This window comes from Aspergillus piperis (genome assembly GCF_003184755.1).
Source record: "Aspergillus piperis CBS 112811 unplaced genomic scaffold BO85scaffold_11, whole genome shotgun sequence".
Taxonomy (NCBI): domain Eukaryota; kingdom Fungi; phylum Ascomycota; class Eurotiomycetes; order Eurotiales; family Aspergillaceae; genus Aspergillus; species Aspergillus piperis.
The window spans coordinates 128933-151675 of NW_020291601.1; the positions used below are offsets into that span (position 1 = coordinate 128933).

A 22743-nucleotide genomic window follows, 5' to 3' on the forward strand; every position below is an offset into this window, starting at 1 on the left:
AATGATATGGTTTCCATTTGCTTCATCACATCCGCGCATTCTGACGGGGAACACTGCATTTCGACCTATCCTCAACACGTACTATTTCCGTAAACCACACTGTTACGAAGTAAATCCCCAAGTGTGGACTTACTATATGGCGTTCTTTCAGCGTCTTGCAATGCCTCCGTCTTCCCTGTCACATAGTTTACTCTCATGTCTGGAGTGGAGCCTGGATATGATACTTCCTTATTATTTGTATCAGTAGGAAGCTCTCAGATGACAGAAGAGATGGATGGAGCTGGAACAAATTCTCGGGGCCACAATGCATACTACTAAATAGGTTACATATACGGCGATAAAAGGGTGGGTAGTACGAGTTTGTGTCAGAATATATTTCAAGTTCAGACCACGAGGCTCTGTAGCAACATCAACCCGAGCCATCGGATGAAAGTTTGGCTCATCAACATATGTTTCCATGCCTATCTAGCTATTACCTGAGTCTGCTGTGTACAATTGATTTTGTTCCCTCATGAAGATATAATCAGAAATTACGTAGAGCTCTATCGCAAAAATGAAGGTCGAAAAAAGAGTTCAAAAAGGGAATGGGGCAAGCCGGGCTTGAACCGGCCACCTCCAGATCTTCAGTCTGACGCGCTCCCAGATGCGCCATTGCCCCAATGATTACGTCATAGTAGACAATTATATGACTTCTATGGTTACTGATCGTAATTCAAGATCTTGCTCAACGCTTCAAAGACAGCATGACATCCAGTATTAAAGAGTCGGTATTATAGATCCAGTATGTTCCTTACGCCCAGTCACTCCGTGACATCACTTCTTTCGCTTATGTCCCGGGCTGAACTCAATGGATGATGTTCATGAAGTCGCTGCCATGGAAAGCTCACCCGATCCCATTGATTTCGCGTGCACCAGACATTCATGCCTTCATGACTGCCTCTGATTGATCACCTAATTTGGCCTTTATTGAGAACCCACTTCTTCCTATCATATATGGTAGATTAATTGCACCTCTTCATAGAGCTGCGGCCTTCCAGTCTCCTACTCGACCCAATTGACTAACTCTATTTTTACACTACGTAGACTACTACATCGTCCCTCACAGCCGAAATATGATTGGCAAATATCCCCGTGCTGGCAGAGGATGCACAGGACTCTCAACTTCGTACTTGGATTGGAAAACTAGATACATTTATCGAGCATCTTGCTCACTATGGTTCCATTACTCACAAACAACCTCATTGCTCAGGAATGTTGCATCCACCGCGAAGCATTGAGTATCGCTGGTGATCTCGTATTCGCCGTACAATGACTCATCGGTGCAGCCCGTGGAGGTGTACATCTTCAAGATAGGTGATGTGCCAGCATCGCAGGAGCCAGAGTAGATGCGCGCGGAGAAAGATTTGAGAGGGAGGCCGTTGGCAGGTCCACAGGCACCAGAGATGACGTTGGCGGCCTCAATGCTGGGGGAGACGCAGTCGGCGTAGTAGTAGCCGCTGAAGGCGACGTCAAGGGTGGCAGCAGCAGTGGCCACAAAAGCGGAAAGCGCAAGGATCTGGCATGGTCAGACTGGGTTATCGGACATCGGAGGGAAGGGATGTTATCAACCTTGAACTGCATGTTGGATGAGAGTCAAAGTTTTTGGGTCTCAAGGATCGTTGAAGTGTAAGTAGATGGTGTGTTGGTCTGCCATGATGTAGGGAAGAATCGCGACTTTATAGTTGCGGTGGGATGTAGGAGGTCATATCTATCTTTACAAGCTCTTACTTCGTAGGACCGAATGCCAAGACAGGGCTGATGCGTCTTTCACCACTCAGCTAGATCTTATCAGATCCATATTCCTAACCAGGTAGTCTACTCCTTCGAGGCTTCGACTGTTCCTATCTCCGATAAATTGCCAAGCAAGCCTCCTCGTATTCCTCGCCCTTCTATTCTTGCTAAAAGGCGCGATGTTTGCGATGTCCCCACTGGCTGATTCTTTTACGTAAACCCGTGGAAGTACGGAGGTTCGAGAAAAAATTCTTGGAAGTCGGATTTAGGGTGAAAAGAATTTGAGGATAAGAAATTAAGCCAAGAGATAAAATATCAAGAATATCACATTCTTGCAACTTAGATCTAAAGCCAAGATCTGCAGATATCATAGGCTTTATTTTCTGAAAACTGATGGGTATTTCGGCCATACTCTTAGAGAATATGAAGGCTTCTGATAGGCCGAAGATAAGATGATTCCACAAGACTCCGCACTAAAAGAGTGGGTCCTCCAGCTACGCGAGACCTGCGTAAGTCACCCTGCTTTCACTTAGCTTTTATTGTTATTTTATTTCGCAATTCAAGATTCTCATTTTAACGATTTGGGTCAGAAGTGTTCCCATATTATTGAAATGTGTTACGTCATTCAACGAGGACACAGCTTTTCCAGGAGAACTACTTATGGCAATTTACGTAGACGATGATATATAATGATTACAAAGCCATGCTAAGACACAGGACTTTTCTTGATTAAGAAGCTCATTCACATTAGACATTCCTTTGAGCCAGGTAATCAACGCATCTGGCCACTAATCTGAAAGGCAACACAGGTTCGTTTTGTTTGACCAACCATTCACAACTCCAGAGATGAATGCCGCGGAAAGATCCCGGCCCCATGAAGTCTATCCTGTAATGCCGTGTAACTCCATTGGAGGACTTGGTGAGCCTCATATTCATACTACGACAATTCATACTCTAGGCCCATTACATGCGATATTGTTCACACTCTCAAAGAGTGGAATTCGTGGCTATTTAGAGTCCCTGACTATCACCAGAAAGTGTATAGTTACAGGCATGGTAGCCTGTCCTTTAACCAAAACCAGTGGACTTGATGCCCCAAAGAAGACCAGAGCATTGCAGCGTATATTTAGCATATGGGATGGTAGGTCTGACATGCTTTGTACAAAACAGGGTTAAGCTGACACCGGCAATTGCAGGGTCGACTACACATAGACATTGAAGAAGCCATAATGAGATGCCATGTCACAGTCCGCCTCAACTCTACCAGATTCTGAAACAGGTCTGCCAGCTTTCTCTGACCAGCTTTTGCAGATAGAAAAGTAGTATAGACTCGATATAAGCGCCCTCTGAGCAATACCTCTAATAATATGACTTCCAGACGAGGACTACACGCTGAGCCCCATCCGATTCTTCCGCACTCAGGGTAACGGGGGCGCCTTCGGTAGGCTCAGCGGCCGCATACCAGTACGGGCCGCCTCCCCCATTGTGTTCAACACCACCATCAGCTTCAAGGTTGCTTGGCTCGCCCTGCAAGAGACATTATAAGTACAAGCCCTGTTGTGTAAATTACTCATGTACTTACAAAAGAATTGTAGCCCGTGCTAGACCAGTATTTGGCATCTCCAGCGTCCGGAGTCACAGTGATGTCTAACGCTTCGGTGAGAGTGTAGTAGTTTCCTTGTTGGGTAACCAGCTGACCCCCTCCACGGGCTGTGACCCCGGCACAGGCAGAAAGATCCCACTGACCGCTATTGGTGAGGCATCCAAGATACTCCACTCCATTTTCAGAGGCCACCTGAGTGTACCCCTGACCGGAAAACTCTTGGGCCAGGGTAGGTGAATATAGAGCAATGCTTGCAGCCACAAGAGCGGTTTGTAGGAATCGCATGGTGAAGGTAATGAACAAGGCGGCGTTGTGATGAGAGATTGATTGATCTGGCGGAATCAAACGATAAGCGGACTTGCGTCACAATTTATAACTAGAAGATTTGCGCCTAATATGCCTGACCTCTGAATATTGCAGTTTGTATGTATTAGTGCTGACCGGGGCATGTCTCTCGGGTGGCCGGACCAAAATCCTGACCATGGCTATGTGATTCTATCCTTACAGTTTCCACTATAATTGCAGATCTCGCGGATCTAACCGCCGCTGATCATCGCCCAGGAGCGCTGAAACATTTGTTAGCTGTCATGTTCTGTTTCTGTCCATGTTGGGTCTTGTTTTCTATGGAAAAATCAATCCTCGTCGTATTTCTCGGTCTCATCATAAAAAAAGTGATAGAGCCATGAAGTATTGTAGCTCTGAAGGTCGCCTTCCCAGAATGGTGGAAATGTCGGTCTCCATGTCCCCCCCAAACCCACAGCATGCTGCAATCTCCGATCACATCTTGAACGCGTGCATGAACAGGAGCTCCCCTGTCCAGCCCAACAAGCCCTTCTAGCGTCTGGCAAATTAATGCATCAATTAATGCATCAGCCAATCAGCCCATATCCAATTGCGCGCTAATTATTCGCCTGCAGGTATTGTGCGGTTACAAAGCATCGGCTCGGAGTATCTTCTTCAGAGCAGCAGAACAGGTGCATCTGGTCACAGGTTTTGCTCGGTAGCATCCCGCAGAGAACTAATTGTCAAGATTAGCAATGTGAGTTACAAATCTGATTGGGAAGTCTAAAATGTGAGGGTCACCTAGGTCTCTGCGCTGTATACAGTCGAGCGGATACAGCTTATAATGCTATGAAACGCCGATCCCCCACTCGATCTTGTGCTGTAGCTTGAGCCGGTTATAGCCGCTATGCCCAGACTCAGGGTCTACCAAAAAAACGATTCCCAAAACTCAATTCATTCGGGATCTCGGAGGTAATGAAACAAGACCTCTTTGAAGTAGATTGTCGTTCCTGTCGGGTGCACCAGTTTGCATTCACGAATGCTTGATGTTTTGTAGCTCTATCGGGGCGTCGTGCATTCTGCACTAAGCTTATAGTGTGGCTGCAGAATAGGATGATCGGGCATTGTTAATTTCCCTTCCCCTGCCTTTTGAATGGAAGTCTTGATTTGAAAACTCTGGGGCAAAAAGCGTATCTTTTACCGGATCGCTCGGGCATGCAACCTTTCGAGCTGACTTCGGACCTTCTCTCTAAAAATTGTAATGATTGTCCGTGAATGCGTCGTGACAGGATTGTTGCCCCGGTATTCATGCTTGGTTTTCCCGTGGTTCAAAAACCGCTGTGAACTACGAAGCAGACCTTTGTACATCCATTATGCACTTATGAACTGTTTGTGAGATTGACCATAGAGTCTTTTGATTACGTTCGACACCTCTCTGAATGCAGGTGTTGAAGGTCCATCGGAATCATCAGGGGTTACCTCGCTTGTCCATACCGCCAGGGATTGCGAGCCGGAGTGAAAGTTATATATGAATTGATCCAATAGGAAAATCCCTTCGTGTTTCTTTGTAGCATTAAGGTAATCTCACCTACTCATCTCATGCATCTAAGACTATGAAGTATACCGATGGTTCGTAAAGCAAATAAGTAGGAAGTCATACGTCTGAGCAAGAAGACGTGACAAAACTCTACAGATATCCAAGAGTCGGTACGCCTGCTAACGGCATTCCAGACGCCTCGACCACCGCGGAGTAGCTGTTGGCCTAGATATCGTTGAGACCTTCATTGCTTATTCCCACTAGCTTTATGACAAATGAACTCCCTCAACCCCACTGGTTGGTTATGTATGTAACACAGCTTCTAACGCTACTGGATAACTAGTAGACATCCTGCAGACGCGGCTACATGATATCTTCGTGTCTATTGGGCTGGTTGGTCTGTTAACCACTGACGTAGTTACCAGTCGATGTGCATTGCTTTCTCTGGACGGTTTGTAGGGCACTCCACAATGTGAGGGTCGACCCAGAGTTCCATTATTGATAGTAGCAAGGATTCCACGTTTTACAAGAGAGCCCCCTTGTTAACAGAATGGACTTCCCATCCTTACGCTTTCAATTGGTTCTTTCACACGTCAAGGAAGGCGCAGTCATCGGATATATTCAACATATAGGGTCTAATGGCTGGTTGAGATGTCTGATTGTGCACCTATGAAACCAAGTTCAAGCTGAGGGAGCACGATTGGGATTATCCAAAGATCACACTAGTCGAGGAGCTATAAATCCTTTGCTATCCGGAATAGAGACAAGGCGTTGATTATTCAATAATTCATACTCACTCCCTCACTGCGTTAGCTTGCGTGGCGCTCGGCTACCCCTTTTGGATGAATACGTGTAATTTCTGTAGCGATGTGCCTTCGTCGACAGCTTGAACTTTCTGAAATTTGTATTAAAGAATAACTATTAGTCGATGAAAACCATTCCTTGGGTACTGAACCCTGAGCTTTAGCATGTCTGATGACAACACATCATGTCGATATCTTTACCACGTTTCCGAAAGACATCTATTATAGCCATATCATCCATAAAACTATCTTTACATATATTCATATCTCATTTAAAATGTATTAGAAGGAAGAATAATCATCCTCTGCTGGATGTTCTCGGTGCCTTCTAGGATTGAGTATGTTGCGTCAGTCGTCGAAAGAAAACCAACATCAGGGTGCAAGAAAAAAGAGAAGCAAAGGCGTTACCACAGCCTCAATTAACACCCTATTATATATGCACCGGCGAGCGAATATAACGCGGGTTATCGTTGATAGCATGTTCGTCTTCTTAGAACAGTAGTATATATTGATCTACTAGTTTGACTGCAGAAGTCTGGGATCAGTACACAGCCGTAGTCTAGCTGTTGTCTATTCCAGTAGTATCTATGTTCCCGACTAAATGATCATCACATATTATGACTGCGCAACAGCCGACTCAAACAGCGCTTGCAGTCGTTTCCCTTCACTGTCCGCCAGCTCCTCGTAGGTGTGAGCAGTTCCGATTGGATGATATGGGAATGGACTGTGTATAATGTTAGGATGCTCAACAACCACGGATTAATCGCTACTCACCCGTACTCCGGAACCCATGTGATCCGGCAGTTCGGATCTTTTTGCTGTCTTGACTTGATGATTCGGAGCCACAGTTCCTCAAAGAATTGCCGCTCGGGAGCAAATGCAGGGTTTAGAGGCTCTGGGCACTGTGACGACTGCTGTGTTCCCATACGTGCATGGATATGGCCGACCTAATAGATATGTCAATCATTGATTCTGTACTGCTTCTGTTCGAACGAGGGGCATCCTTACACGTGGGATCACGCGGTCGAGGATCTCACGGTCTTCTTCGCCTTGATCTAGGAGTCTCTCGCAGACGACCACCCAATGTGAGATGTCGGCAGTGATACGTAACCTGCGTAATCAGTATCGAACTGGGGATGACCCATAACCAAATTTACGTACTCTGGGACTCTCTGTAGAATGTAGTCGGCCGAATAAGGGTTGAAGAGAGATCTGTTTCGGTGCGTTTCGTGGCAGACTATGCCCTCGAAACCCTCTTCCTTTTCTACCTGAAGAGCTCTTTGGTAGAAGTAGACAGATTCATCAAAGCTCCAGTAGTCTCTGAGGAAGATAGCGAGTCAACATCTTAATCGTGGTATACCCGGAGTGGAGGGGACGTACGCTCCGGATTGTGCATTGATAACCACTGGCTTCAAGATGGTCGCTAGGCGAAGTTGTCCTCGGTAGAACTCGAGGTGAGCATCTGGGGTCAAGCCACGAGGGCGGGGGCCGACATATTTTGGCCATGCGGAGAAGAGGCTGCAAAGCAATCAGCTCAATTGCCGTTCCAATGGGCAGCTACTACATTATAGTCGAGATACTGACAGAATGCTAATTTCCAGTCCCACCTCATCACAGTTCTTGCGGAGAAGCTGCAGTTCCTCGGGTGTCATAAAAGCAAAATCAATCTCGATTCCAGCTATTAGGATAACTCGTTAGTTTAGCCTTTGGGGGAATTGCAGTGCAGGCGCTAGCTTACCGTAGCCGTGAGCCTTGAACTCAACCAACTTCTTTCTCCATTCCGACTGCTCCGGACCGGGATCAATGCCCCAGAGGGATCTGAAACGTGAGATAACAACCATGACTGAGAATTACGAAGGTGCAAGCTCCTTAGGGATTTGGCTGGTCTCCTGAAGGGTACGCACGCAACAATTGCTTGCTTGCTTGCTACGAGCTTGTCTGGCAGGCTGCGAGGAGATAGCGGGGCTATAAATCGGGTGGATATGGATGACAAAGAGCCGATCCATGACGCTTTGCCCTATCACCAAAGGCCATACTTTGGAGGACTCCGCAGATGTCGCCATCGTGATCTGCCCTTGGGAAGTGACTCTGAATTCCTTTGATGCTTTCCCAGCAGGGGATATCACTGATCGGGAAATTTAACCCGCCATGGCCGCTCCACTTTCCCCAATTGATGGCAGAGCGACTAGTCCCCTCCGGGTTAGCGTCGAGGATGTGCCCGCGGAGGAGTTCTCCTACTACGGCCATTTCCTCCCCGGTTGCCCAGAGAAGGACGGCTACAGCATCATGGATCACAACATCAACTTGCTCTGGCCATCTAAAGCCGGTTCAATGTTCGGCCTGGGAATTCTGTTCCGCACCCGGTCGGCATCGACAAGCCAGACGCGGTCCGCTGGTCTTTACGTCTCGCCCCTCCCCCACCTTTTCCCCCCACTCCTCATGTCGTTCCCCTCACCCCACTCCTCGATTGATTTATACCCCCCATAAATATGTAGAATGGCCGGCATTTAGCAAACATCACTGCAATTACCATTGTCTTTGACGGATTTGATTCATCAATCTGAGCAAAAATGGCAGTCCAATCCATGAAGGCATTGAACTATGTCGGGCCATTCACGGTCAAGGTGCAAGAGGTGGAGCGGCCCAAGCTGGAGCACCCCGATGACATTATCGTCAAGGTTACCAGTGTATGTTATGTAGACTAGCACAATTTCCGCCCAGTTACTGACAGCCATAACAGGCAGCCATCTGTGGTTCTGATCTGCAGTGAGTGCAATTGGGGAGTAGGGTAGAAGAGAGTTCGTACACAGATGTTGCTCACACATCCCCAGTATGTACGAAGGAAGGACGGCGGCAGAGCCAGGCATCACTTTTGGTACAATTCACCTTACTTTTGCATCTCTGCCCATTCTGACGTGGATGGAACAATCTAGGACACGAGAATCTCGGTCTTGTCGAAGAACTCGGGGAAGGAGTCACCCTACTGAAGAAGGGCGACCGTGTGGTCATGCCATTCAACGTTGCGGATGGTCGTTGTCGGAACTGTGAGGAAGGGAAGACAGCGTTTTGCACAGGTGTGAATCCTGGCTTTGCTGGTGGCGCATACGGTTCGTTTCTTCTGAGTGAGCGCTGTGCGTGGCTTCGCGTTGACATCGAATTCCACAGGATACGTGGCTATGGGACCCTACCGTGGAGGTCTGTGTGACCCCCTTACTGTTAGACAGCCTCAAGCTAACCGAGTGAACCATCAGGCCAGGCACAGTACCTGCGGGTTCCCTACGCTGATTTCAATGCCCTGAAGCTCCCCCCAGGAACCGAACACGAAGCGGACTTTATTCTGCTGGCAGGTAGGCAGTCGATGCTCTCACTCTTGGTTGATCGGTTGACTAATAGGCATACCAGATATTTTCCCCACAGGTATATTCCTCCACGAAGCCCGTTGATCCCACCCCCCAGACTACATCTGCTAATATGAGTAGGATGGCACGGCATCGAAATATCGGGCTTTCAGCCAGGTGACAGCGTAGCAGTCTTCGGGGCCGGTCCCGTTGGTCTCATGGCAGCATACTCCGCCCAGCTGCGCGGTGCATCTCGCGTGTACGTGGTAGATCGGGTTCCCGAACGATTGAGGGCAGCGGAGCGGATCGGTGCTACCCCCATTGATTTTACCGCGGGCGATGCCGTCGATCAGATCATTGCACACAACGGAGATATGGTGGATCGGTCCGTGGATGCTGTTGGATACCAAGCTGTCGGTAAAGATAACTCGACCGAGCAGCCGAACATCGTGCTCGAGAACATGATTCGCGTGACTCGCGCGTGTGGTGGACTGGGTATTCCCGGACTCTATGTTCCTAGGTTTGTCACCCCCGCATCGCACTGCGACGGAGTATGTTGGCTGACGACTGACCAGTGACCCCGGTGCGGGTGATGCATCGGCTGCGAAGGGGATGATTAGCCTCAGCTTTGGCAAGCTCTTCGAGAAGGTATAGTAGATGCCTACTCTTTTGGGATAGGATTCACTGATGCTGACATTGTGAGTAGGGACTCTCCCTCGGCACGGGCCAGTGTAACGTCAAGGCCTACAACCGGCAGCTACGAGACCTGATCATTGCCGGCAAGGCGCGCCCCAGCTTCGTGGTGTCTCATGAGATTGGAATTGAAGAGGCAGAGACGGCATACGACAAATTCGACAAGCGTGTGGACGGCTATACCAAGGTTATCATTCATCCCAATGGCGGATTCCCCAGCAAGCGGCCACCGGCGGGTTCCTCGCTGTAGATTCCGTGGATGTCATGGTTTGTTGCAATTATAGTAGAGAAGAGTGTTGTTCATCGTTTAGCATATGTACAATTGATTGAAATTCCTCTCGAGTACATGGCGTATATTTCTTCCTCATAAAATGTTCTCGGGGGAATGGAGTCTGACACGGAATGTTTGTCCACTCCACGCAGCGACAACTATTTCCCGATTGGGGTTGGAGGGCCCTGCGGAGAAGACAACCCAGCTGGGAGCAAACGATAGTAGTCCGATGCAGGCGTCAACCCATTGGTATCTTGGTGCATACTTGTACCAAGAATCCCTGTCCCTCGGTCGGCGGCCACTTGACCACTAGTAGCTACTAGTGCCCGCTTCCTCGACCAGCCACCGAATGTCACTTTCGCAAAAGGAATGGCACGCTCTGCGGACAGAGTAAACCTATACCCTACTGCTTGGATTGCAGGGGCATAAAACAGGAATGATTACGGGGAGTTGATTCTACATCTTGTCCCACGATAACATATTCTCTCATTTGTGAAAGGGGTATATTACACTCAACTATGGATCTCTAGGGGCGATACCTGTCTACCTCACATAGATTCGATCCGGCTGAAACATTATAGAGTATCAACATTAACCATTTGACTGATCCTCTTCCATCCAGACGGAGTATTCCAGGCTCGCAGCCAATACCCACCTTTCTGTGCACCTTTCAGCGTATATGCAGACGGCCACACTCCCTGTCGCAGGCTCCGAACAAGGGGGTGCACGAAGAGAACTCTGACCGGTTTGCTCTGATCGCATGCAGCTCTAGAAAAGTCGAGGCATGCGAAATCGAAACTTGTCCACGTGGTGATCATAACCATCGGCATCCTTCCGTTCGCGGGAATTTTCGGCAACATCCGTTGTAACGCATGATCCTCGCACACCCGCAGGAACGCCTTGATGGACGCCGGAGAGGTGTATCGCAAGCTGGCCAAACGAAGTTCACCCGCCAGGATGGCTACGGGCTCATTCTGGATCTGAGACACTGACAGCTTTTGCCGCAGTAGTCCGATGCTGTTATGAATCCAGTAGGTCCCTGGCTGGGCAGGTTCAACCACACGCCGATAGCTGAGCGGACCATAGAAATACATCTCAGCTCGACTGCTCGGAAAAGTACAATAGACAGTTTTTAGAAACCAGGCATTGATGACGTTGTTCCTGGTCGGCTGGGCACCAACAGGCATGGCGGCGAAAGCGTCGAGTGCTCGTTTGTGCACGGCGCCTACCCAGTCATTTGGCAGGTAAATGTACCGTTCCTCCAAGGTTTCCTGCAGACGTAGCTTGCGCAGCAGTAGACACCAGACTACTCTGGCTATCAGTAGTAGAGTCGGCCAGAACCCAAAGGTGAAGTTGGCCAGATGCTCGGCATAGGTTATGGATCGAACCAACAATTCCTGCGGGTCATTGAGTATCACTCTGTCGGACATCCGGTGACCAGAAGCATCGGGTGGTAACAGGGGAGATGTGATAGGTTGACCAGCGAGCAGGTCACAATAGGCCCGAATTACGTCGTAGGCGGCAGTGCCGTCGGCCAGATGATGGCTGATGCCGAAGCAAAGTAGAGTGGCGTTCTGGAGAAACGTGACGCGAACGAGGAAGACATTCGCAGGTCTGGCAGGTACATTGAAGATAAAAGCAACATCCAGTTCTTCAGGGTCGAGGGCCTCAATAATTGTCGGTTGGTTGCATTCTTTAGACTGGAGCACGCCATGTTTCCAGGATGCTGCACCTTTGGGAAGCGTCCGACTTGCAAAGTCGACAGTCGAGCCAGTGGAAAGTGCATACGGGCGGCACTGTCTCAAGTTCAGAAAATCGTCATTGCGCCCGGGGTTCAATGATGGATACTAATCACTGACCGACCGGTAAAGCTGCCCTCCCAGAGCAGGCCACGCTTTTACCAGCTGAGCTGCCGTCTGCCTCAACACGATTTCATCTAGAGGCGCATCCACAATAAGCCCGGTGAAGATCATGGCATTGCAAGTAAGAGGGTGGACACTTCGACAACGATACTTGACTCTCTCCATGGCGTGGATGTTGTTTCTTCTTCCGCACAGGATGCTTGAAATGTAGAGTACTCCACAACGGTCTGCATTGGCTTCGCGCTGGATTTATTCTGCGGAGAACCAGCTGGATTATGTCACACTGGAACAAGGTTCGCTCGTGCAAGGTTGATACATGAGTTGATTATTTTCTAGTTCCACTGGCTTCTGGCAAGCGAACTCCTGACTCATTCGAATCCCATGGCCGACCGAATGGCTGGCAGATCAACGAACGATGACCTATCAAACTGTTCTTGATACCGGGGTTGAACAACCAACTTAATCTTGAGCTGGGAGGTGTCGATCCTCGTCGGAGTCCGGAGTAAAACCTTCGGCGGTTATGCTCGTTGTGTACCCATGCTTGGATTGATGATACTAGAAAAAGCTCCATTGACGGGGCACCAATTCATCTGTCGTTCATGATTCGAAGTTATAACAGAAAGCACCAACCTAGCAACTGGCTGCTTATTCTTCCACTTCATGGTAAGGACGCGCCGAGCAACGATAACGAAGCAGTCATCTGGCTCTTGTCGCTCCGCAGAACCAGCGTCAACATCAGAACCAGAAGAGTCTTTTTCGTGACACCGACTGCCACTGTCTTTGTGACGGCGTTGGCGTTCTCCCTTCTCGCACTCAGGGACCAGGGATACTGAATGTCACCCTGTCAACCGTCTGTCCACTCTGGATGCGACGCATATTTTTCGCTCGTGTCACGATCGAGGCTATTGACAGGATCCGTCTAATGAAGACTCAAAATGCGGTGCTTTCTGGATGCTATCCCTGCAAGATAAAATCTTCCTAAGGCCCGCCACAGCGACGCAATGTACAACTCTGGGTGAGAATGCGTTATGAGCTGACAATCATCACGATCGTTGATTGATTGGTTCTCATAATTTCTCGCACAGTATCCATATGCCAATTCCTGCCAAAGACGTATGATCCCGTACCACCCGCCATAGTTGTACGGTGTGGTTCCACAGATGGCCCATCGGGTCATTCCTGACCCTTCTGCTGCAGCTGTTTGATCCGCTCGATCAAATCCGGCATCTTATACGGCTTGTAGATAATGTCGTTCATCCCCGCCGCCAGCATCTCATCCTTCTGAGCCGTCCGTACATTGGCTGTAACCCCGAGAATAGGGACCTGCGCCCTGGGTCCATCCAACTGGCGAATGGCCCGTGAAGCCGTTGTGCCGTCCATGATGGGCATGACCTGATCCATCAGTACACAGTCAAACCTCCCCTGCTGCTGGACCGCATCTACCGCCTCCTGGCCATTACTCGCTTCGCTGACCTGAAAACCGGAGGTCTGGAGCTTGCGCGAGAGGATGCGTTTGTTGATGACATTGTCTTCCACTAACAAAATGCGCCGTTCGCGCGGGTGTGACCGCGGTTCACTTCGCGGCTTTTCGGGGGCCTGATGATCCTCGTCCTCTGACACAGGTGAACCTCTCGACGCCGGGGAGGGGACTCCGCTGGCGATCTTCACTGTATGCAGCCGCCGACTGTCTCGGCTGGCGTGTCGCGAGATCTCCGGGACGTGAGTGACAGAGGGATTCTCGGGAATGCGTGGTCGGGCGTGACGCTCGGTCAATCCACTCATCTCGTTGCCCATTGCCTGGATCTGGCTGCACATCCGGTCAATTTCTGTGGTTCCGTTGCTCTTGCTAGGGTCCTCCCCGGGTCCTGCTGCAGTGCGTCGCACCGTGAAAAAGAATCCAAACGTACTTCCCTCGCCCTCCTTAGAACTCACGCCAATCTCTCCACCGTGCAAATGACACAACTTGCGACTGACATTCAGACCTAATCCCGATCCGCCGTATATTGTCTGGGTGCGCGGAGTCGCCTGGTTGAAGCGCTCAAACAACCTCTTCTGCGCCTCGTCACTGATTCCAATCCCATTGTCTTTCACGGCCACCATCAGAAACACGTATTCTCCCGCTCCCCATTCAGGTTGTGACGTCGCGTCCAGTTTTAGTGCCTCCTCACCTGAGTCGAAGAAAACCACGTTCGGAGGATAGGAGGATGGCCGTTGGGTAGACGCACCGATGGAGACGCGGATGCGCTTGTCGTCGCCCGAATTGGCGGTGAACTTGATGGAGTTAGACAGCAGATTGATGAGGACCTGGCTCATGCGATCCATATCCGCCATGACCCAATCAATGTCCAAGTTGGCGTAGGAATGGTCCAGCTGGTAGGTGAATTGGATATCATGTTTACGCAGCTCCGGACGAAACATGGCCAGTGCGGTGGCTACATTCCGGCGCGGTTGCACGCGTCGGGGAGAGAGCGTCAGCATGGCAGCATCCAATTTGGAGTAGGTTAGTACGTCGTCGATGATCTTCTTCTGGTGCGCCACGCAAAGACTGATGGTATCAGCTGCTTCAGCGATCTGCGTCCGCAATTCCTCCCCACTATCCGGGGAATGAACAGCCTCCAGGATATCCTCAGTGCAGTGGAGGATGGCCGATAGCGGGTTGCGCACCTCGTGGCTGATCATATCGATAAATCGCTCCTGTTGTTGCTTGCGGTCCTCTGCCTCGTGGGCAATGCGACGCTGCGTTAATTCCGCCGTCTTCTCTTGTGTGATGTCGGTGATGGTGCAAACAAAGCCCCCTTCTGGTCCCAGGTTGAATCGTTGTCGCTCCTCCTCATCCTCCAGTGGCGTCAACAAACACACGCGCCATAGACACGGCTGCAACCGGGTACGGTATTCGATGCGGAGGGCATGGTAGGACTGAGAGGCTTCTCGATATGCTGCTGCTACGCGATCAAAGTCCTCGGGATGGATGGACTGGCACCAGCACTCAAAGGCACGATCGGAGGTGCAGGTGGTCAATTCCAAGAAGCGTTTGTTCACGAAGACGGACCCGTCCTGGTGATCAAGGACAGCCAGCCCGATAGGCATCATGTCGGCCAGCTGCTGGGCCGACACGTCTGGGTGGCCGCCCATGGCGCTATTGCTGGTTATTGTCTGCATGGGCTCGGTGTCTGAAGGGGGGGAAGGGGAAAGGAAGGTTTGAGGAATGGCTCCAGGTCAGAGTTGGGTTGCGGCGCCGTGAGTCTACTGGTGCCGATCAAGGTTGCAGTGGCTGATGGTGAAACCTTCCACTGTTGATCGAAGGGCAGAAAGCACTCATAGGGAATTCTCTTGTGTTGCTGTGTGCTTTTCGTGGTTCAATCCATGTGAATTTTCCATGAGAAGCTGGTCCATGACGTCACGACATGGAAGAGCCCTAGTATAACAGCCATCAACAAACTTTCATTCTCCTGATCCCGATCGAAATTTATGTGCCTGTCTATCTGCCACGATTGTAAACCCATTCTCACATTCACAATCTGCATCATAGCTACATACCTCGGAAGTATTATCGACCAATGTTGTTGACAGAAAGAACAGAACAACGTAACCTCTCCATCCTAAGCAATCAACTTCCGCAGCCTCTATTCTCAGCAAAGCGGTTATTGTCCTAACATATAGAACACTGCTGTCTTCATGGTCCAGTTATTCTTTTTCTTCAGCCGTTACTGTCAGCAATAGTGTCTAAATCGCTCACACATCTTGGCCATCCTCTGCTACAACCCCGGACCAGGCGATGGATATGCGACACATCCTCAGTGAAACATGTTCCGGGACTTTCGCCCCAAGACTAGCACTACCTTACAATAGGAGCAGTTGTTGGGGCCTTTGCACCGAGCATAAGCCGGTCGCCTTTGGCTGACCCATGCAAAGGAATACTTGATTGATTGATGCATCAAGATCCGGGGTTCCTTCACTCCCCATTCTGTCTGAGACGTCCTCTTCGACAATACAATTGATGGTCAGTTGAAACTCGTGCCTGGTGACGCGATATGTCCATCCATTGATTCTTTTTGTCACTAACATCAGCTACCACGGACGTGATATCTCGTGGAGGTGCAGTCAGTCAGCTCAACAAACCCCTTTCAGCAGTCAACGGTGCAGGTACGCAGAGCATTTCCTCGCAATGGGCTACTCTCCAGTATGATATGGTAGTTTCAGTCATTGACCTTAAGTTCAGCCCTCGTCGTCTACGGTGCTGTGGTGTTCATTACGATACATGGCATAGCTAACCCATCAGCTCATATCATCAACCGCATGATACATATGATCATTTGAAGCTGGTCCGATGAAAGACTGTAGTGGTGGAGCCAGAAACCCAAGTCCATCACAGATGCGACACACGGCTCTCCTACGCGTGGACAAACAGCTCTTTCTGCCGATATATAAGAGTTCAAGTCACTACACATCTACCAGTTCGAGTCCATTCCAAGACCGCTGTATATCCCCACCCTCTCGAATACCGTTTACTCCTACAAAAGTTGGTTGATGAATGGGCAAGCTCATATCATTGCATATCGCTCAAATCAACACATGTACAGGTTCCATTCTTCAAGGAAATGACAGGATTAGATGTAGCGAATCTGCCGGAAGGACTTGAGCATCATGTAGACCCCATGCAGGGTAGCGTACATGCTGGCGCCAGCCACGGCCCAGGCGGCGCCGTGCACGCGTAAGGAGCTGACGGGGATATGGCCTGGTTCTGAGCTATCCTTGCGATAGGTATCCGACCGCATGATATGTCGTCGTCGTTGGGTAGGGTCTGACGCATTCAGCTGCTGATCTTGAGATTGAAACATTCATGGCACAGGGAGCAGCGTACCCGCCGACTGCAGTCTCTGGCTGATGTTGCCGACGACTGGTCGGGAGCGACCGATGAGCATTTGATGCATGATGGATGTTTTAGTATATTGTGGTTGGATTTGTCTTTTGCTGGTTACAGATATAGTGTAGTTGGGAGTGTGTGCAGGGTCCCGTGGCTATTATAAGCAGAGGGTGCAGGGGCGAATGGGTTGCCGGAACCAGGGTTGTCAGGCGACCGCGGGGGTGGCGAGAGGTGAGACTTTTGTTCATGATAGCATTTCCTCGTCATGGACTGACTAGACTGCAGCTGGCATAGTATGCAGTTCATTCTCATATGGTTCATGGTCTACTATACCTACGACCCGACATGATGGTCCCGCTGTTTCTCATTATAGCTGCATATCAAAGTATCTTTAAGTTATTGACTTAGCGTGTCATCATGTTATGCTTTCATTTCTTGTAATATATTCATTCTAGTGAAATGAACAATATTAAGTCTTGGTATTCACTTCATCAAAGCTCCTTGCACTAACAGTGCCCCATATGTAGGGCTTATATATATTCAGTTAATGGTGTTGGCAACGGTCGCAAAGGGATGAAAGCAAAGAATACTCCACCATACCTTAATAGATGCCTATTACAGATTCCATCCTCTCTTTTCTCTCTCTCCCCCAAGCAGTAATAGAAGCTTCCTTTGCTTCCCTTCCATCTTCTCTGCATAATCCACCGGATCTTCCGAGGACGCGACGTGTCATGTGACGTCACAGGATGCTCTCCCCGCATTACACCCATACCAATAGTACGGTTAGGCTAGGCTTGGACCCGGTATCGGATTCGGGGCAATCCCCACCGAGCGGAATATCCGACTTGGAACATTTCTTGCTTGGCTTCTCAAAACAAACAAGCAGAATGGCTATACTCCAGCATGTGAGGGTTCTCCTGCCCTCTGTGAATGAAAATTCAGTCGTCAGATCGAACGCAGGACAGTCATCTAGTCCTTAACCGTCACCATGGCTTCACCCGACTGGACTCGCGCAGCCCCTTGGATCTGGCTACCTCACTATCTCGAAGAAGATAATCGCCCTGGCCGGCTCTTCCTCTTCAGAAAGACCTTTCAATGGCACCCTTCAGATGACCTACAAAACCTCCCTGTGCACGTCTCTGCCGACAGTCGCTATCGCCTCTTCGTCAACGGTCACCGCGTGAGCTGGGGTCCCTGCAAGTCCTATCCAGGAAAATGGTATTACGAGACAATCGATATCCGCCCATACCTTCGCGATGGTGAAAATGTAATCAGTGCGCGTGTTCTACGATATTCTACCCTCGTACCGGGCTCCTCGTCGATTGTGAGCATGCCGCTGCCCGGGTTCATGCTGTACTCTCCGCATCCTGAACTCGCCATTTCTACTGATCCCTCGTGGACGTGCATCGAGCAACGATCCGTCAAGATTATCCCACAGACTGAATGGAATTACCTGCTCGGTCCGCCGTTTCTGTCAAACAATGAACGCGCTGAGGAGGACCAAACCATAACCGGTTGGCAAATGCCTGGATATGATGACGCGACGTGGGATAAGGCGGTATTCCAGTCCAATGCTGTGAAGATGCTTCCTATAGTGAGCCCGTGGAAGCTGGCACCGCGTCCGATACCGGATTTACCGGAGATTGAAGGGAGGTTCGACGGAATAGTCAAGGCGACTGGTTCTGTCAGCGAAGACGAGTGGAAATTGCTGGTTCGAGAGGACAAGCCCGTGGTGATCCCAGCAAATGCGCAGGTTACTGTGGATCTCAGCGTTGAGGCGCTGATGACGGCGTTCGTCAGCTTCGGCTTCAGTGGAGGAGGGGGCGCAAAGATCAGCATCCTGTATTCCGAGTGTTACGAGAAGGACATGGGTGTGGAGACCGCACCATTTCCCATCCCGAGAACCAAAACTAATCGATCTGACGCGAGTGGTCGTCTGTATGGTGTGAGGGACTTTTACACTGTCACCTCTGGACAGGACGTGCACTCATTTGAATCATTCTGGTTCCGGTGTTTTCGCTACGTGCAACTCGAGATAACCACAACTGCCAACCCAATAACACTGACGAACATCTCCCTGCGAGAAACTTCCTACCCACTAGAGATCACCACCAAAGTCGACGCTGGTGCCGAGCTCAACAAGATCTGGGAGATCAGTTTACGAACCCTCCAGAACTGCCGCCACGAGACATACGAAGATTGCCCGTTCTACGAACAGAACCAATTTGCATCAGATTCTCGACTACAGATGCTGTTCACTTACCAATTATCCCCCGATGACCGTCTCGCCCGCAAGACTCTCGAGGAGTTCCACGCCAGCCGAACACCAGACGGACTGATCGTGGCACAGTATCCGACTGGCTTCGCTTCTAAGCAGATCCCGCAATTCTCCTTATTCTGGATTCTGATGGTACACGACCACATGATGTACTTTGCGGATAGGACACTAGTGCGCAGGTACCTAAGCACAGTGGATAGCATCATCCAGCATTTCGAGGATCGCCTTGATGACCGTGGTCTAGTGGGCCATTTTGACCCCGATACGTGGCCGTTCGTCGACTGGGTGCAGGATTGGTTCGTTCCGGGGCAGATCTTCAAGTCGTGTATGCCTCCGGCGTACCATACCGCGGGTGCGGCTACGGTTAACAGTTTGATGTATGCGTATGCCCTACTACATGCGGCGGAGCTGTGCGAGTTTGTCGGGCGGATAAGCACGGCGGAGGAGTATCGGGCGCGGGCGCACAGTATCCGGAGTGCCGTGAATCAGCGCTGCACGTCTAACTCCCAGTTATACCTGGATGGCCCAGGAGTGGAACAGTACAGCCAACACACGCAAGTTTTTGCCATCCTCAGCGAAACAGTAACAGGAGACGTCGCAAAGCAGCTCCTCAGACAGACCGTGACCGACTCTTCCCTCGCACAATGCTCATACGCAATGAAATTCTACGTCTTCCGAGCAGCAGAAAAGACAGGCATATACAGCGAACTATTTCCTAGCATGCTTGATCCATGGCGGTCCATGATGGCCAATAACCTGACGACATGGGCTGAGGATGAGGTGAACGCCCGCAGCGACTGTCATGGGTGGAGCGCCAGTCCGGTGAACGAGATCGTCACGCAGCTGTTCGGGGTGAAGCCTGCCGAGCCAGGCTTTGAGCGGGTCCGTATCGAGCCCCGGAGGGAATTAGTGGCTGCAGCTGATGGGTTGTTGCATACCTCTCGGGGAAATATTAAGCTGCAGTGGGCCCCGGGGAAGCCACTAAGTGTCGAGGTGACGAGTAAGATTCATGTGGAGATTGTGGTTGATGGTCGGCTAGTTGAGAGGGTGCTGGGTCCTGGGGAGTCTGTCACTTTTGCTGAGTAGGGATGTTGTGGTACGTAGTAGAATTGTATATGCATTTGATAGATGAATAAGAATGTACATACATCCTGAGCCCATGTCTTCGATTGAAATACTGCAATGACAATAAGTGGTCGAGTTACCCCAAAAGAGGATACCAGCCTGAACCTTGTGAAAGTTCATCCACCTCAGGCCCAAGCTGATGTGCAGAACGCGTGGAGATGCACTAAATCAGCGTTCTGTTCCATGGAAAGCTTGCCCCCTAACTGTCGATCCAGGCCCGGAATTGCCGACATCAAGGAGGGTCCGGCATTTCCGCTTCCTCGGAAGACGTTCTGATTGCTTTCGAGTCTTCCCAGGCTGCCAGATTGTACCCCATGGGGTAGACCCGCCCTGCCCAGGGCCCTGGTCATTTCCCTGGTCATTAATGGGGCATGGGTATCAGCTATATTTCCCCCACACCTCATTACATGTCCGGCCTCATCAACTGCAGCACACCCAGGACTTGATCATCAGCAGAGTCCATAATTGAATGCCACTATGTCCACCGACCAAAAGTCGGAGTCGAGCCATCTCGAGGTGGTGGACCAGCAGGTCCGTCGACCAGACACTGAAACACTGGGGATCCACGACCCGGCTAGCCAGCATGGCCGGTCGACATGGCAGGCACTCCGAGCGAATCCTATCGTGGTCCTCTTCTGTCTGTATGGCAATATCGGCGCGTTGATGTACGGGTTCGATAACCTGGTTCTGTCGCTGGCGCTATCCATGACTGCTTTTGAGTGAGTGTTCCCCAGTATAGCATAGGTAAGAATCTAGACAGTCGCTTACGATATGACTTCCCAGACAAACATTCGGCACTTTCACGAAAGGCTCATACGTGATCCCCGCGTACTGGCAGTCCCTGTGGAACGCCCTTTCTCAAGTCGCGACGATGCTCGGATCAACAGCCGCGGGTCCCATCCAGGACAGATTCGGACGTCGAGCAGCCTTCCTCGTCGCGGCATGTTTATCTGCCGCTGGCATTGCAGTCGTGTATACGGCGTCGACACCGGGCGCGTTTCTCGCTGGGAAGATTGTCAATGGCTTGTCGTTGGGTCTGGCTCTGACGACGGGGCAGACTTATATTTCAGAGATTACATCGCTTGAGGTGCGAGGTATTGCTCTTTCGGGGTATACCTTTTGCATGGTATGTTCCCGCCGAGTAGATCAGCAAGAGACAGTGATGTTGACAATGGATATCGTAGAATCTGGGATATCTGATCGCCGCATCTGTGGCTCTTCCTCGCATGGCAATGTCCACCGATGCTGCATACAAGGTACTTCGCCCATATGCGTCGTCTAACCTCATAAGCTGACAATTCAGGTCCTCTTTGCCTCCGGATGGGTCTGGCCCGGGGTCATCCTCCTCTTCCTCCCGTTCATACCTGAATCCCCATACTACCTCGTCATGAAGGGCCAACGCGAAAAGGCCGGCCGCATGCTATCCCGACTGGGCAACCCAGCGTCGGAGTCACCACTCATTCTCGCAGACATAGTCCGCACACACGAAGAAGAGCAACAGCGCAACGAAGCAGCCAAGGAGGCCAGCTTCCTGGAATGTTTCAAGGGAGTCAACTGGCGCCGCACGCGGATCATCCTCTACTGCAATGCTCTGTCACAGGTGATTGGGTCTAGCTTCATGACTAACGGACCGTATTTTCTCGTGCAGGCGGGCATGTCTTCTGCTAAGACGGGAATGATGACGGAGATAGGTATTGCGTTTGGGATTGCCAGTTCCCTGATCACGGGGTACGTGATGACCGTTTGTGGGAGACGAGCGCTGGTCATGTTCGGCATTGGGCTCTCGACGATGCTGTTCACGGTTATGGGAATTGCAGGGTGTTTTCCACACTCCAGTCCGGCGTTATGGTCAGTCTTCCTCCCCATATAATCTCTTCTCGTTGCAGTGAATACTAACATAGGTATAGGGTGGTCGGCATCTTCCTCGAACTCTCCTGGTGGGTCTACGGTCCCGCCATCGGCCCAGCCATGGCCATTGCAGGTGAAGTCTCATCAGTACGACTGCGCGCCAAGTCACTAGCCATCGGGTTCACATTTAATTATTTCTTCTCGACGGTGTGGAACGTGGCGATGCCGTACCTATATAACAGTGACGAGGCGGATCTAGGGGGGTTGATCGGGTGGATCTTTGCGGGCATGGGAGCTGTCACAATGTTGATTCTGTTCTTTGAACTGCCTGAGACTAAGGGGAGGAGCTTTGAGGAGCTGGATGAGATGTTTGCGGCGAGGGTGCCGACGAGGCAGTTTAGGCGGTATCAGTGTGAGGTTGGGTTGGGGTATGCGAGGAAGGTGGTGCATGATGGGGAGGATTAGTAGT

At 50.5% G+C, this 22743-nt stretch overlaps 12 protein-coding genes and 1 non-coding gene across 13 annotated transcripts; 5 read left to right on the forward strand and 8 right to left on the reverse strand.

Moving 5' to 3' along the window:
* Positions 1-585: 585 nt before the first annotated feature.
* On the reverse strand, positions 586-658 carry BO85DRAFT_t168. The gene has a single exon. It is a non-coding gene; the product is annotated as a tRNA-Phe (tRNA).
* Positions 659-1099: 441 nt separating this feature from the next.
* Positions 1100-1620, reverse strand: BO85DRAFT_439168 (uncharacterized protein; the record flags this gene model as incomplete). Its single annotated transcript, XM_025658700.1, has 3 exons — positions 1100-1182; positions 1231-1555; positions 1609-1620. 3 exons carry the CDS (start codon positions 1618-1620, stop codon positions 1100-1102), a joined length of 420 nt encoding a protein of 139 aa, XP_025514565.1.
* A 1417-nt stretch (positions 1621-3037) lies between these two features.
* Positions 3038-3790, reverse strand: BO85DRAFT_38647 (uncharacterized protein). Its single transcript, XM_025656633.1, has 2 exons — positions 3353-3790; positions 3038-3297 (listed from the first exon to the last, which is right to left on the reverse strand). The coding sequence occupies exons 1-2, from the start codon at positions 3656-3658 to the stop codon at positions 3130-3132; spliced, it is 474 nt and encodes a 157-aa protein (XP_025514566.1). The 5' UTR covers positions 3659-3790; the 3' UTR covers positions 3038-3129.
* Positions 3791-6465: 2675 nt separating this feature from the next.
* BO85DRAFT_38698 (sugar phosphate isomerase/epimerase family protein) lies at positions 6466-7966 on the reverse strand. Its single transcript, XM_025656651.1, has 7 exons — positions 7734-7966; positions 7580-7673; positions 7376-7513; positions 7157-7315; positions 7004-7106; positions 6770-6942; positions 6466-6719 (listed from the first exon to the last, which is right to left on the reverse strand). The coding sequence occupies exons 1-7, from the start codon at positions 7834-7836 to the stop codon at positions 6611-6613; spliced, it is 879 nt and encodes a 292-aa protein (XP_025514567.1). The 5' UTR covers positions 7837-7966; the 3' UTR covers positions 6466-6610.
* Positions 7967-8143: 177 nt separating this feature from the next.
* Positions 8144-8482, forward strand: BO85DRAFT_488824 (uncharacterized protein; the record flags this gene model as incomplete). The annotated part of the gene is made up of 1 exon (XM_025663564.1): positions 8144-8482. One exon carries the CDS (start codon positions 8144-8146, stop codon positions 8480-8482), a length of 339 nt encoding a protein of 112 aa, XP_025514568.1.
* A 69-nt stretch (positions 8483-8551) lies between these two features.
* BO85DRAFT_398832 (glutathione-independent formaldehyde dehydrogenase) lies at positions 8552-10276 on the forward strand (the record flags this gene model as incomplete). Its single annotated transcript, XM_025657069.1, has 10 exons — positions 8552-8682; positions 8736-8761; positions 8827-8870; positions 8929-9102; positions 9161-9190; positions 9247-9342; positions 9398-9412; positions 9475-9853; positions 9909-9981; positions 10040-10276. The coding sequence occupies exons 1-10, from the start codon at positions 8566-8568 to the stop codon at positions 10274-10276; spliced, it is 1191 nt and encodes a 396-aa protein (XP_025514569.1). The 5' UTR covers positions 8552-8565.
* A 486-nt stretch (positions 10277-10762) lies between these two features.
* Positions 10763-12473, reverse strand: BO85DRAFT_422463 (uncharacterized protein). The gene is made up of 2 exons (XM_025657965.1): positions 12157-12473; positions 10763-12093 (listed from the first exon to the last, which is right to left on the reverse strand). Exons 1-2 carry the CDS (start codon positions 12322-12324, stop codon positions 10873-10875), a joined length of 1389 nt encoding a protein of 462 aa, XP_025514570.1. The 5' UTR covers positions 12325-12473; the 3' UTR covers positions 10763-10872.
* Positions 12474-12589: 116 nt separating this feature from the next.
* Positions 12590-13035, forward strand: BO85DRAFT_38746 (uncharacterized protein). Its single transcript, XM_025656672.1, has one exon. The coding sequence runs from the start codon at positions 12759-12761 to the stop codon at positions 12990-12992; it is 234 nt and encodes a 77-aa protein (XP_025514571.1). The 5' UTR covers positions 12590-12758; the 3' UTR covers positions 12993-13035.
* Positions 13036-13332: 297 nt separating this feature from the next.
* On the reverse strand, positions 13333-15291 carry BO85DRAFT_374010 (hybrid sensor histidine kinase/response regulator; the record flags this gene model as incomplete). Its single annotated transcript, XM_025656109.1, has 1 exon — positions 13333-15291. The coding sequence occupies one exon, from the start codon at positions 15289-15291 to the stop codon at positions 13333-13335; it is 1959 nt and encodes a 652-aa protein (XP_025514572.1).
* A 1360-nt stretch (positions 15292-16651) lies between these two features.
* Positions 16652-17120, reverse strand: BO85DRAFT_450058 (uncharacterized protein). Its single transcript, XM_025660293.1, has 2 exons — positions 17021-17120; positions 16652-16960 (listed from the first exon to the last, which is right to left on the reverse strand). Exons 1-2 carry the CDS (start codon positions 17088-17090, stop codon positions 16767-16769), a joined length of 264 nt encoding a protein of 87 aa, XP_025514573.1. The 5' UTR covers positions 17091-17120; the 3' UTR covers positions 16652-16766.
* Positions 17119-17363, reverse strand: BO85DRAFT_450060 (uncharacterized protein). Its single transcript, XM_025660294.1, has one exon. It carries the CDS (start codon positions 17288-17290, stop codon positions 17135-17137), a length of 156 nt encoding a protein of 51 aa, XP_025514574.1. The 5' UTR covers positions 17291-17363; the 3' UTR covers positions 17119-17134.
* A 569-nt stretch (positions 17364-17932) lies between these two features.
* BO85DRAFT_496533 (putative rhamnosidase B) lies at positions 17933-20448 on the forward strand. Its single transcript, XM_025663960.1, has one exon. The coding sequence runs from the start codon at positions 18012-18014 to the stop codon at positions 20385-20387; it is 2376 nt and encodes a 791-aa protein (XP_025514575.1). The 5' UTR covers positions 17933-18011; the 3' UTR covers positions 20388-20448.
* A 455-nt stretch (positions 20449-20903) lies between these two features.
* Positions 20904-22739, forward strand: BO85DRAFT_460039 (maltose permease Mal61; the record flags this gene model as incomplete). Its single annotated transcript, XM_025661692.1, has 5 exons — positions 20904-21145; positions 21210-21552; positions 21611-21682; positions 21730-22274; positions 22334-22739. 5 exons carry the CDS (start codon positions 20904-20906, stop codon positions 22737-22739), a joined length of 1608 nt encoding a protein of 535 aa, XP_025514576.1.
* Positions 22740-22743: the final 4 nt, after the last annotated feature.

What these genes read in the sequence shown, in the direction of transcription:
- BO85DRAFT_450060 (XM_025660294.1), bottom strand. Translation starts at nt 17,290, where the DNA reads ATGACGAGGAAATGCTATCATGAACAAAAGTCTCACCTCTCGCCACCC.
- BO85DRAFT_450058 (XM_025660293.1), bottom strand. Translation starts at nt 17,090, where the DNA reads ATGCATCAAATGCTCATCGGTCGCTCCCGACCAGTCGTCGGCAACATC. An exon ending in CCAGAGACTGCAGTCGGCGG is followed by an intron (nt 16,961 to 17,020) that starts GTACGCTGCTCC and finishes TGAATGCGTCAG; the next exon opens with ACCCTACCCAACGACGACGA.
- BO85DRAFT_38746 (XM_025656672.1), top strand. Translation starts at nt 12,759, where the DNA reads ATGATTCGAAGTTATAACAGAAAGCACCAACCTAGCAACTGGCTGCTT.
- BO85DRAFT_496533 (XM_025663960.1), top strand. Translation starts at nt 18,012, where the DNA reads ATGGCTTCACCCGACTGGACTCGCGCAGCCCCTTGGATCTGGCTACCT.
- BO85DRAFT_38647 (XM_025656633.1), bottom strand. Translation starts at nt 3,658, where the DNA reads ATGCGATTCCTACAAACCGCTCTTGTGGCTGCAAGCATTGCTCTATAT. An exon ending in GCACGGGCTACAATTCTTTT is followed by an intron (nt 3,298 to 3,352) that starts GTAAGTACATGA and finishes TGTCTCTTGCAG; the next exon opens with GGCGAGCCAAGCAACCTTGA.
- BO85DRAFT_38698 (XM_025656651.1), bottom strand. Translation starts at nt 7,836, where the DNA reads ATGGTTGTTATCTCACGTTTCAGATCCCTCTGGGGCATTGATCCCGGT. An exon ending in GTTCAAGGCTCACGGCTACG is followed by an intron (nt 7,674 to 7,733) that starts GTAAGCTAGCGC and finishes TTATCCTAATAG; the next exon opens with CTGGAATCGAGATTGATTTT. An exon ending in ATCAATGCACAATCCGGAGC is followed by an intron (nt 7,316 to 7,375) that starts GTACGTCCCCTC and finishes TATCTTCCTCAG; the next exon opens with AGACTACTGGAGCTTTGATG.
- BO85DRAFT_422463 (XM_025657965.1), bottom strand. Translation starts at nt 12,324, where the DNA reads ATGGAGAGAGTCAAGTATCGTTGTCGAAGTGTCCACCCTCTTACTTGC. An exon ending in GAGGGCAGCTTTACCGGTCG is followed by an intron (nt 12,094 to 12,156) that starts GTCAGTGATTAG and finishes AACTTGAGACAG; the next exon opens with TGCCGCCCGTATGCACTTTC.